Genomic DNA, 12,501 nt, shown 5'->3' with positions numbered 1-12,501 from the left:
GAAGTGAGATCCTGAGAGGACTGAGCAGCTTCCATCATCTCTTGAGCTAACACCATCACTCAGCACTGCCTTGCACCTCTCCTCTCCTCTCCTCTCCTCTCCTCTCCTCTCCTCTCCTCTCCTCTCCTCTCCTCTCCTCTCCTCTCCTCTCCTCTCCTCTCCTCTCCTCTCCTCTCCTCTCCTCTCCTCTCCTCTCCTCTCCTCTCCTCTCCTCTCCTCTCCTCTCCTCTCCTCTCCTCTCCTCTCCTCTCCTCTCCTCTCCTCTCCTCTCCTCTCCTCTCCTCTCCTCTCCTCTCCTCTCCTCTCCTCTCCTCACAGCAGAATTTATTACATCTCTCTTGGGAATGTCAGGGCTGGACAAGGTGGGTTTTTTTTGTCAAATTATTAGATGTGTACAGTGGATGGTTGTTTCATCTGCACTATCATGCTGGGAAAAAGACAATAGGAAAGGGTGAAATGAAAGACATCACAAATTAGTCTGTTGTTTAGGTATGTGAGGTTTTTTTTTTCTGTGCAAGGTTAATGCTGACTTCTGTCACTTCAACAGTGATTCAAAGCATGTCCATAATTTTGTTAGGGCAGACAAGTCTGGTTTTGCTATTGAATCTTGTTCACCACCTGCTTTCCCTGCACACAAAGACAGAGGATACAGTGTTCCTCCCTGGGGCTTTACTGACCGCAGAGCAGGTGGAAAATTATTATCCCACAATTTCATGCCAGTGTCCCAACAGGTGTTGTCTTTTCCAAGCAAGCCTGTCTAACTGGATTTCCTTCTGGTCTGGCTGATCAGTTGTGGGGATCTGGGATTCTTGCTCAGGAGCAAATACTCTTCTTCCTTGCCAGGCATGGGGCACAAGGAAGAGACTGCAGCAAGGATGAAATCATGCTTCCTTTGCCTCCTGCAGTGACAGGGCTGCTGCAGAGCAGCAAACAGCCCTACACACAATGCTGCTGCACAACACTGACTGTAGCTGACATTGCAGGGCTTAGATCAGGAGCAGCCCTGCTGTGCCTGCAGAGCACCTCTCCTTTTGCACACATCCAGTCCTCTATATGGTAGGAGGAACAGCTACAGAAAGCAGGGCTCCACCATCAGGGTGATAAATAAATGCTAAAAATTTCGACAAGCAAGGGAAAGCACTGTAAAAATGTCAGGGACTCTTGTTCACATGCTTCAGAAATAGGAAATCTCAGGTCTGATGAGGAAACTTAGACCATCAGTGGGAGGATTTCCCTCCCCACACCTGCATTGACTTCTATTGTGCTTGCAGGGAAAGAGAAAACTGCTCCTGAATTTCTACCAACAGTTTATAAAGACAGATTTTATAAAGACAGTTTTTATCATCAGCAAAAGTGGAATGAAAAAGAAGGCCAAGGGGTGTATTTCCTCTTATGTGCACTAGAACACCTATAACCATTTCACTGTCCACCTTTGCCCACCCAACCTTTTCTGATTTCTCTGAGTGCCTCTTTCTATCTCTTTCAGAGCTCCACCGCCACGAAAGCATCCAGGAGAAGAATGTGAAAGAAGCCAAAACCAAGTGCAGAACCATTGCATCCCTGCTGACAGATGCACCCAACCCCCACTCCAAGGGGGTGCTGATGTTTAAGAAACGCAGGCAGAGGGCTAAGAAGTATACATTGGTAAGCTTTGGCAGTGTTGACGAAGACCGCTCCTACGAGGAGGAAGACGGAGTTTTTCCAACTAGTGAATCTGAATTTGATGAGGAAGGTTTCTCTGATGCCCGAAGCCTAACTAACCATTCAGACTGGGACAATACTTACCTAGACATTGAAAAATCCAAATCTGACTCTGAACAGAAGGAAGAGAAGCAAAAAGGTTTGAGTGAGGCCTCAGGTAAAGGAGCACGATTATTTGAGCAGCAGAGGGAACGGGCTGGGAAGTACACAGTTGAGAAAACTCCAGTGCAGAAGAGCCCAGAGCTTGCCCCAGCTGCCCAGCCAAAGCAGGGCACAGTGAACGGAGACATGCCTGTGCCAGAGAAGGCAGACAATGTGCCCCTCAGCATCCACCTGGAAGCTGTGCAAGTGCCCAGCAAGCAGCCAGCCACTGTCCCCACTCAGCTCCTGACTGCTCCCAGCCCCACTTCCTTCCCTCCTCCCCCTAGCACCCCCGACCCCTTCTCTGCAAGTTCAACAAGCATGTTCAACAGGTCTGCACGGCCCTTTACTCCTGGCTTTTCTGGCCAGCGTCCAGCAACATCCTCTGTCATCTTTAGGCCACCTGCACCCAAAAAACCCACTGAAAGTCTGGGTGGGCAAAGCACTGTGGTTCCCCCTTTCTCACCTCTGGTTCCAGGAGCACCTGCCAATGCACCAGTGCCAACACAGCGTGGTCCAATCAGCTCCTCCACATCTCTGTATATTCCTGCACCAGGAAGACCAACATCACCACTGCAGTCACAGCCAAAAGGGGAAGGAAGCGCTTCAGAGATCAAGCCTTCTGCCAACACTGCCCGGACATCCACCACCTCTATCTTTCTGTCAACTCCCTCAAAGCCAGGAGGGGATATGGCCTCTGCAGCATCCCAGCCACGAGTCCCTGGAACAGCCTCTTCTTCATTGTATATTAGTCCAGCACCATCACAGCACATGAGAAGCAGTTCCCCTGTGCCAAAACAGCCTTCTCCTGCTGTCACTCCAGCAATGCCACGACCTCCTTCAGAGCCCTTAACCTCCAGGGAGCAGAGGATTGCTGTGCCAGCTCCCCGCACAGGCATCCTGCAGGAGGCTCGCCGACGGGGCAACAAGAAACCCATGTTCAGTAAGCTTGAGGAGAAGAAGAAGAATTCACCCAACCCTGAGCTCCTGTCTCTGGTGCAGAACCTGGATGAGAAGCCAAAAGGTGACCACCCTGCAGCAGGCTTTGAGTCTGGGCCTGAGGAGGACTTCCTCAGCCTGGGTGCTGAGGCCTGCAACTTCATGCAGTCCTCAGGCCGCAAGTTCAAGACCCCACCTCCTGTGGCCCCCAAGCCTCAGCAAGATGCTGGATTGGTAAATGGGGCCCAGGACATGCCTCAGCTTAAAGGCAAGGGGGCAGAGCTCTTTGCCAAACGCCAGAGCCGCATGGACAAATTTGTGGTGGAAACAACACCAAAGCCAGAGTACAAGCCTAGGACCCCCTCTCCATCCCCTTCTCTACCCTCATGCTGGAAATATTCGCCAAACATCCGGGCTCCCCCTCCAATAGCTTACAACCCAATGCATTCCCCTTTCTATCCCCTGGCAGCCAGCAAATCTCAGGCTAGCAAAGCAGAGAGCAAAGTGAAAAAGGCACCTGGCCAGAAATCAGGGATCAAGGTTATTGATGTAATGCGCCACCAGCCCTATCAGTTGAAGTCAGCCATGTTCTGTTTTGGGGATCCCCCAAGCCCCAGCACTCAGACTAGTCCTGGTCAGCCAACCCCACAGGCTAGCTCATCCTTCATGGCAGCCAAGCAGGTCCCTGTGAAAGTAGCCAAGACCCAGGAGATTCGTCGCTTCTCCACTCCGGCTCCCATGCCAGCTTCCAGCAGCCTGGCACCCACTGTGCTTATGCCCCGCTCAGCCACCACGCTGGATGAGCCACTGTGGAGAACAGAAATGGCCTCTTCTGCCCCTGCTACACCAGCACCCTTCCAGGTGGAGCTCAGCCCCTCCCCTAAGCCATATCAGAGCTCCCCAGAGCCTGGACAGGTGGGACAGGGACCTCCTCCAAACTCAGCCCCTGCCTCTCGGTTTCAGGTGGCCAGGCCCAAATTCTCCCCAGCAAGAACAGGCATGCAGGCCAATGTGTGGAGGCCAAGTTTTGGCCATCACTGAGGCAGGCACCCCTGCCATCCTTTCTGCAGCCCCACAGAGATAGCGCTTGTTTGTCTTTCATGTCAGCTCAGTACATTGGGATGAGTGACACAAAATGAAGAAAAAAAAACTCAAAAATTACTGCCCTTCTGCACCACCCCCTTCCCCAGCCTCCCCTTGGTCTCAGATGGGATGCTTCATGGAAAGGCTTACTGGCTGTGGCTACAGCAGGAGGAGGAATGTGGAGAGAGGGCACATGTGTGGTACACAAAGACTGGGAACTTGTACACAGCAGCAAACTCGCCTCCAGAGGGGGTGAATGGCAGAGATTATCTCACATGGAGACACACATGAAGCAGTAGTTTTCCTTTCCCAAGAGCTTTAGAGTCACCTCTGCATGGAAGGAAACTAGGAGGCAAGAGCTTTCCAGGAAGAAAAGTGTGAGAGGTGGGATTACAGAAGAGAAGCCCCAGCTTTCCCATGAGACTGCTCTTCTCTGAGCCTCCCAATCTGTACACATCCACTCATGTGTGCACACACACATGCACATAGCAACACTCAGCAGGGAGTGAAAGGACAAGTGGGGCCTCACCTGGGACATTTCTCCCAGAATTCCCTCTGTGGGGGCATGGGAAAGAAGGCAGAGTGAGCAGAGTGAGCAGTGGTGTTTGCCCATGCCCATGCACATGTGGGCAGTGTGGCCTGTGCCCAAGAGTGGCCATGTGTGCCTGTTCCTCCAGTCACCAGGGCCGGGGGTAAAAAGGAGAGTCATCCTAGGTGGTACTAATTAGCAATATCAGGTCTGGAAATAGTTTGCCAAAGAGGGACTTTGAGGGAATTTGATGGGGCTATCACTAGCTGCGGGAACTGCAGAAGGAAGTATCCATTTTTGAGGATACACAAAGTCAAAGCTAAGCTCAGGCAGTGTCTAGTTGGCACAAAGAAAGACCCTGCAGCATCAGTCCCACTGAACAAGATATGGATGCTGTAAGTAGAAAGGTGGATTGCATAGGAGAAGGTACAGTTGACTTTAAAATGAGGCAGGACTGAATATGCATTTGTTTGTGATCTTTTGGTTTAGTTTAGGACAGAAGTGGGGCTAGATTAGAAATGGGTCATGACATAAAACTTGCTGAAAGCTTTGTGATGAGGGGAAAACAGAGGGGCCTTTACAGACATTCTCAACATGGAAGTGGAGGTCAGGAAAACAGAACGTCACAAGTAAAACTTCATACAAAACGACTTAGGTATTATTGTGAGGCCTATTTGGTAAAAACTGAAGTGCTCTGAGAATCCCAGAGGATCTGCACTCATATACATATACACAGTTCAGTTTGCTGGTGATGCTGGGGAAACAGTGCTGGTTATTCCTTGAATGTCCCAGGCTAGCCTCCAACTTAATCTCTACACTCCAGGCATACAGGAAGAAAGCACTGCCTTCCCAAGGAAGAATTCAGCATTTTAGTAGGGACTGTGTATATGTGTGTGTGCGTGTCATCTATACCCTGGTTTACACACCCCCTGGCCATTTACTTTCTGGTTGTGATCCTCCTTTGCCAGCTGCCACTCTTCCAGTGTGATCCCACAAGCAGACCATTGCTCCTGGAAATCTGGCTCCAAACACAGCAGATGCCCCAGCTGCAGGGAAGGTCCTCTGCCACCTCTTTCTGGGTCAGGGTTGCCCAGGCTTTTGCAAAACCCTTAGGAATGTGCACAGGAGGCAGAATGACTGTCTCATAGCCCTCTCTCCTTGAGACAAGTCTCCCTCTCATTAGACTTGCTCCTCTGCTTCAAGCAGTAGCCATTCCCTGACTGGACAAACTTTGGATATACAAAAGTGTAGGTTCTGGAGGGAAAAAAAGGAATGCAAGTGGGTCTGAAGCAGTCTGTGTGCAGTGCAGTTAGTGTTGTTTCATGCTAAATCTAAGCCAGCCTTCCTCTGCACAGCAGGGGCTTATGATGAGTAGCTTTTTCATGATAGCTGGGGCTCTACTTTTTCTTGGAGGCTTGAAAGTCTTTCTCTGTGAGCACCTGGAGATTTTTCATATGTGCTCTCCTATGAAGAAAAAGAAGGCCGGAAAACCTAGCTTGTTCCTCCTGGACAAGCTTGGGAGGGAGAGAATGAGAGAAAAGGAGAAGTTATTCACAATTCTGCCTTTGAATCCTTCACACTCTGGCTGGACTTTTTTGCACACCTGTGTTTGTACATTCCTGGTGGCTCTGAAACATATAATGAGCATGCTGGGAAGAGAGGAGGACAGAACTTACACCTTACTTGGCACACTATCAGCTGTGGGAGAGGATTGTAAGAGAAGCCATGGTTATACCTTGAGTTAATGGACAAAGGTGAGGCCGAGTCAGAAGAGATGCTGCATCTGGTTGTATGACATAGGAGCAGCCAACCTGAACTGATGAGGAGATTGTGTCCCTGAAAAGCCCCAGAGAGGATGTCTTAGGAGAAATCATCACCTCAGAGTTAATTCAGATCACCAGAATCCACTTAGCTCCAGTGAAGTGGAGCAGCCATGCTATAAAACCTATCTCAGATGATTGCTTTCTCACTCATCCTGTACTGCATTGCATTGCCAGCATTTCTGAAAGAAAAAAAAAAAGATTAAAAAAAGTAAAAAAAAGAAAAAAAAAAAAAAGAAAAAGAAAAAAAGAAAGTTAAAATAAAAAAGAAAGAGAAGAAAAAAAGAGACCTGTGTGCAAACTCAACCTCTGTGACTCTTCCCAAACATGGAGGGAGGAATCTTCTGTTTTATCTAGGAAAGCTCTATGAAGGAACTCAAGAAGTAGCAGTGCTCCAAAAGCTTTGTCTCTCATCTTGTGGAGTGTTGTCTGTCCCTGGCTAGTGATTTAATCCATTAGCCTTAGACAGACAAGCTAGCCCAGGCTGAAAGCATTACCAAACTCAGGTGTAGAGAGGGGTTGTGTGGACCAGAGGAAGGGTACTCAACATAATTCTGCAGTCAAGAAATAACTTCAGAAAGTTTGAATCTTACTCCAGTATTCCTTTCCCTCAGGCCCCTAAAGTTAAGTGCTCTCAGGGCCTGAAAGTCTCAGGAAATTCATTTTGTCACTTGAAAAATAGAGAAGTCTGGCCTTAGTATGTAAGGGAGATTGCATGGGTTTAGTATTTTGGTGATCCCACTCCAGATTTCCGGGAGACAATGATTTCTGCTGAGGAGTGATTGCCAAACACCATTCAATGTTAGATATCATGATCCAAGTGGGTGGAATAAATGCATTTTCCCCATCATTTCTGATAATGTAATGGGCAGGAAATGAAATATTTAGGTTTGACTGGAGAACAAATATTAAATATAAGAGCAAGGAAAAGAACCAGGAGGGTGGGAATCCTGCATTTTACTTACATCCTTGCTTCAAATCTATGTTTAGAAGCAAAACCAAAGTAGTTTAATGGATTTCAGCCCCTCACAAACTTTTCTGGATCCTATGATGACACAGGACTTGATCTGCAGAAGCAGATGCTGTTGCAGATGAGGCCTACAGTGCTCGTGGTGTATTCTAAATAAAGTCTGTAGCTGCAAGTAGCATGAGATGAGAAATAATACTGAGATGTATCTGTTAAGTTTTAAAGAAGAAAACTGATCTACTGTTGGCTTTAAGCAGCTCTGCTAATGTCTGCTCATGAAAATACTGTGGCTGGCCTGCTAGAAAGGTCACAGGTGAGGTTACAAGGAACACTTTTGAAACATGTAAGCTTGTCTTGAGCCTCTCCAAATGTAATTCCTCAGCTGTTGAACAAGCACAGACATAAACAGTTGTTTGAGAAGTTTTAGCTCCCACCTGCTAAGTTATAAGCTGCAGTGGTAGGCCAAACCCCAGTGTTCCCTCGTTAAGTATTTCAAGATGTCTTCATGGGCTCTGATTTGAAACTGCCCTCCTGATTTGAATCATCCCTCCTCTCTAGCATGCTGCAGGCTACACATTGCAGCTATGGCAATTCAGGGGTTTTATCTTTGCTTCAGAAGTAACAGTCCCTTCCCTCTCAATATATGGGAACACTTACCAGAGATAACCTCAAGATCCTGCAGCACCTGGGAGGAACCATCTCAGAAGAGACTGGTGTGATGAGGAGTCCCTGATACCAGACATGAGCACAGTGTGAGGCGAGATTGTTTCTTGTAAAGAACATGCTCCCTTTCTATTATAATATCCAGCACCCCCTACAAAACCCTTTTCCTAGAAGAGACCCATCAGTGCTCTGAAAATGGGAGCCCAGCAGCAGTGCTCTGTCTGATGAAAGATGTGACCCCAGATGAACAGAGTTGGCATCTTTGTTTATGGAAATACCTATTTTCCTTTTGTGTTTTGTCTTTTTTTTTTTTTTTTCCAATTTACAATCACTTTCTATTTGTTTGTGCAGAGAAATAAACTTGTGATATGCACTTTACATGTGGCATTTTGTCACTTTCTTTGCTTGGCACCGAGGAGGAATTGCTATGTGTACAGCACATGCATTTAGCACTACCTACTGCAAACTGCTAAGGACAAGAGAATATAAGGAGTTCAAAAAAGGATGGGATGTCTCAGCAATAAAAACACCTAGGTTGGACTTAAAGCCTCTATACATTAAAAAAGCCCCATGCAAGCAAAAACTTAAGTGAGATCCAAAACTTTGGTACTACAGACTATAAAACACTCACTCACTGACAGGTTGAAGGCATTTATAGACCAGCCTGAGCTGGCCTGCCCCATCACTGCCCCTTAGCCTGTTCTAACCTAAACCCTACCCTCTGCTTGTAAATCCAGTATCAGGGGAAGTTGGTCAGCTCTGATAAATCCAAATATAAACTTGCATTGAACAATTCAACTTAATATTTACCAAAATATCAGAAAAACAAGTCAGTCAGAAAATCAAATATATCCCATTGTACTCCCAGGCTCCAAATCTAATTCTAACTCTAAACTTAACCCAATTTATGTTAAAGTCTACTCCATTTCTGGGTCCTGAGAGGTTCATTGTGTTCAGTTTAGGACAAGTGTTAGCAGGTTGCCTTTTCCAGACATACCTTATTCACAGATAGCAATTCCTAAGCACTGCAAAAGTGCTTAGGATCAGCTAGGATCCGTAGCAAAAGTGCTAGGGATCAGCTGTAGGACTAGACTGCAGGCTCTGGACATTTGTCCAAGTATAATTTGGCGGATGTTTTTCAGTTTAATTGCAAGGAGGACTTCCTTTTGCAGCGATTCCTTTTGCAATTTCTGATTGACTTGCCATCAGAAAATGCAGAAGGGGGCAGCAATATTTGCTTATGCCAAACCTAAGCTTTTGTCCAACCAGAAGCACAGCTCCCAGAAAAGTGAGTATACAGATGCACAGGCTGCAGATTAGGACTGCATCTTGTTTTGCTTAATAAATCTGACATAGTAGGATTATGAGCTGCTCCAGATGGTTTGACACATTGCAGGATGGTTACTGTATATAGGGCTCTTAATTAAATTCCCTGTTAACCTCTACAACCTTCTCAAGTGAGAGTCATTTCCTCTCAGAGCAGATCATGTCAGAAGGAGCCAGACAAACAGACTTTGAAAAGTGGGAGCCTGCCAAACCAAAGGATTACTAAACAGCTATGTAGCAGCCTAGGGATTAACCTGGCCTTCAGTACCCACCTTAGAAAGGAGTTTAAAACCAGAAAATAGTAGGGGGCCTAGTAGAGATATCTACTGCCAAACAATCACACCCGATGGAAGGAGAATGTAGCAAAGAGCACAGCAGGGAAGCATGTGGCACACAGGAAAGACAAGGCTGTTCCCCGACAGTACAGACCTATAGCTTCAACGGCCACTAGATGTTGCCACTGTTCTGCTCTGAGTTACCTGGGGTTTTGGCATTCGCCTGATGTGGTGTTAAGTCTAGAGGGTTTAAAATCTTAGGAGGTTCTTTCTTCCTAAGCTATCCTCTTTTGACGTTCACATATGGTGTTGCTCAGTCCTACATATCAGAGGAAAAGGTCAGGCTCATATCAGAGAGTTTTGGCAGCGAGGGGTTTGCTGCAGCTTGGAGGGGATTCCTGGGTCACACAGACAAACAGGCTGCCCAGCAAGTAACACACCACGGGAACGGCAGCTATTTCCACACACACTCCAGCTCTGTGGTCAAATCCAACATATTTCTGTCCCAGTCCTATGTCTTATCATGCATTAAGCCCACTTAGTGGCACAAAAGAGCCTGGCATTTATTGTTTCTCCTATTTTGGTGCTACAAAGGACTGACAAGTCTCCCTGATGTCTGTGTAAACTGGAACAGGTTAAGAATACATGAAATATTTTATAATTAAAAAATCACATTTATTTCATTGTCATCATCACCTTAACAATACCCAGGAAAAAAGCACCAAATCAAGAGTCCTGCAATTTTTTTTCAGAATAGATTGGATCATGTTGGAATCTGCTGTTTATGAATACTTTCAACACAGATCAGTCCTGGGCATCAGGGAAAAAGAAGAGTAAGGATAAACTTTCATTCTCCATCTTGGAAAAATTAAAGTGGTGAAGACTGATGCTGTTTTCCTGACTTCTACATGATCAAAATGTGCTCTGGACACAGCTCTGCTGCTGATGCTTCTCTGAAGTACTGCTTGTGTCCATTTAGCAGCACAATAAGGCAAATTTCATGTGCTACTCTTGCAATGAGTTTGTAGGCATTGACAACTTGAAGTTAGACCATTTGAAATTAGGTGTACAAGAATGCAGAGCAAAAATAAATTAATTTTGAAGATACATGTCAGAGAAAGCAAAGCTTGGTTCAGGCTGTTCCTCAGGTCACTTAAATGAAAGGTATATTTGGAAAGAGGGAGGTGGTCACAGTGAGAAAAAGACAGTTTCTTGTATGATTATAAACTCTCTGAAGTGGTGAAAAGTCCTACAGGCAGCACATATACTACCCCACTGGCATTAATGAAAATGCCATGTACTTAAGCAAGGATTGAATTCAGCCACCACACCACAATCCAGGTAGACCCTTCCACCCTAAACAAAACTAAACTACCTCAAGTATAGCTTGTAGTGATTTAAAACCCTTAGCATTGACTAGTATGAGTGGGTAAGATAACAGTAAGATAAGATATTTTCTGAGTTCATTGCATTATTTATGGCAGGAATAGAAGATTGGTACAATATTCTCAGTGCAAAAAAGCCACTGACCTGCTGAACCTGGCACCGTGGCAGGACACAAGTAAAGTCTCTGCTAAAGCCACAGTTGACATTTATAGACTTGTGAACTAGATGTTCCAATGTCTCAGGAGAAATAGAAAGGAGAAACAAGCAGGATTTAGTTCTCAGTGTGGTAACTGAAAATAAAGACATATAATTTTATTTGAAGGTGGAGCAGGAAGTAAGAATCTCAGTTTAAGGTGTGTCTTGGTGCTTAAATGTCAGACACAAGAGTGCTTTATACAAATCACCCTATAAATCCTGGTGCCATACTCATAGGTTCAGGGTTCAGGCTCTGTTCAGATGCACTCTTAGGTCCCATTTCTCACTTGGTATGTGTATACTTCTCACATGAGACCTTGACTAGGCAAACAAATGCTTTGTTCCCATCAGACCACGGTTCCCATCACTCCTTAAATCTGGACTTTAGCATCCTTGGTCTTGACCCTGACCCTGCTTGCCTCTTGCCCTTGGGCTGGGGATCCACAGCAGACTCTTGTCTCCTGGAGCTGGCTCACCCTGAACTGTCAGTGCCTTGTTCCTGGTACTAATTGCAGGGCATGCCTGCTCACAGTCTGATTGAGATCCTGACACACCATGCTAGGCATGCCTTCTCTTCATCTTGATATTGCTTTTCCCTAGTCTCTCCTGAGTTTTATAAGAGGGATCACATCTGTTTCCTGCTCACTTCAAATTACCATGGGGCACTCTGCTCCCTTCCAGCATGCTCAGCTTCTCTCTCTCTGCAGCTGCCTGAGGTGGGAGGAAGCAGAGGTGCACCAGGTCATGTGACAGGGAAGAGCCTGCTACAACATCTTTTGGAGCTACATCATGCCTCAAAGTCCATCAGGTTCCCACATGATATCCAGCTGGCACAAACTGTTCCCTAAGGTGTAATTTATGCTCAGGAAGGCCCAGGAGATGACTGGAGAAATAAAACAACAGCTATAGAGTGGTCTGGAAACAGCTGCTGGAAGCAAGTAGAGAGGAGGCAGAGTTTAGCATCAGCCTAGTTACTGCAAAAAGGTGCCATGTAATGGTAGCTGCATTTCTCAACTTCTTTGATGATTAAATCACATTAATTTCTCAGATGATTATCAAAATGGAGCTAGAAACTTCTTAAACTTAGATGTAATTCTACCTCATGCCTTTGGGAAAGGAGAGGCAAAGGACTCTCCTTTTAAGCAATAAAGCAGCACATTGCTCTCACTCTGTCCCTCCATATGCCACCACCTTGTGGCAGGCAGTATCTCCCTTGATGAATGATGAATAAGTGTTCAGAGCACAGGAATTTGAATAGGAGAGCATCATCTCAAGGAGCACAACTGGACGTCACAGCAGACACTGGGCACTCTGGCCAAATGTCAAGCACAGTGCTAAAGCAACCCAGAAGAATTAACGTGGTGAGAAGAACACTCCTCCTTGTACAATCTGCAGTGAGCAGGGCTTGACAACACCAGGAGACCCGCTCCTCTACGGCCACCTGCACTTGTGCAGAGTGAGTGTGATGTGTGGACA

The 12,501-nt window shown here is 46.3% G+C and overlaps 1 protein-coding gene and 1 long non-coding RNA gene across 3 annotated transcripts in view; one reads left to right on the top strand and one right to left on the bottom strand.

Annotated features, from left to right (window-relative positions):
• The window catches only part of SYNPO2L (synaptopodin 2 like), a 33,823-nt gene extending 30,001 nt beyond the window's left edge, over nt 1–3,822 (top strand). Inside the window, exon 4 of the mRNA XM_053984204.1 lies at nt 1,487–3,822. Coding sequence (XP_053840179.1) covers nt 1,487–3,822 — 2,336 coding nt within the window. The remainder of the gene's footprint in view (nt 1–1,486) is intronic.
• The window catches only part of LOC128810986 (uncharacterized), a 59,274-nt gene that overhangs the window by 22,930 nt on the left and 23,843 nt on the right, over nt 1–12,501 (bottom strand). The gene's annotated exons all lie outside the window — the stretch shown is intronic.

Source organism: Vidua macroura, chromosome 8, assembly GCF_024509145.1.
Source record: "Vidua macroura isolate BioBank_ID:100142 chromosome 8, ASM2450914v1, whole genome shotgun sequence".
Classification (NCBI taxonomy): Eukaryota; Metazoa; Chordata; class Aves; order Passeriformes; family Viduidae; genus Vidua; species Vidua macroura.
The sequence above is the reverse complement of the archived record's forward strand: the minus strand, read 5'-3'. Positions and strand labels throughout refer to the sequence as shown.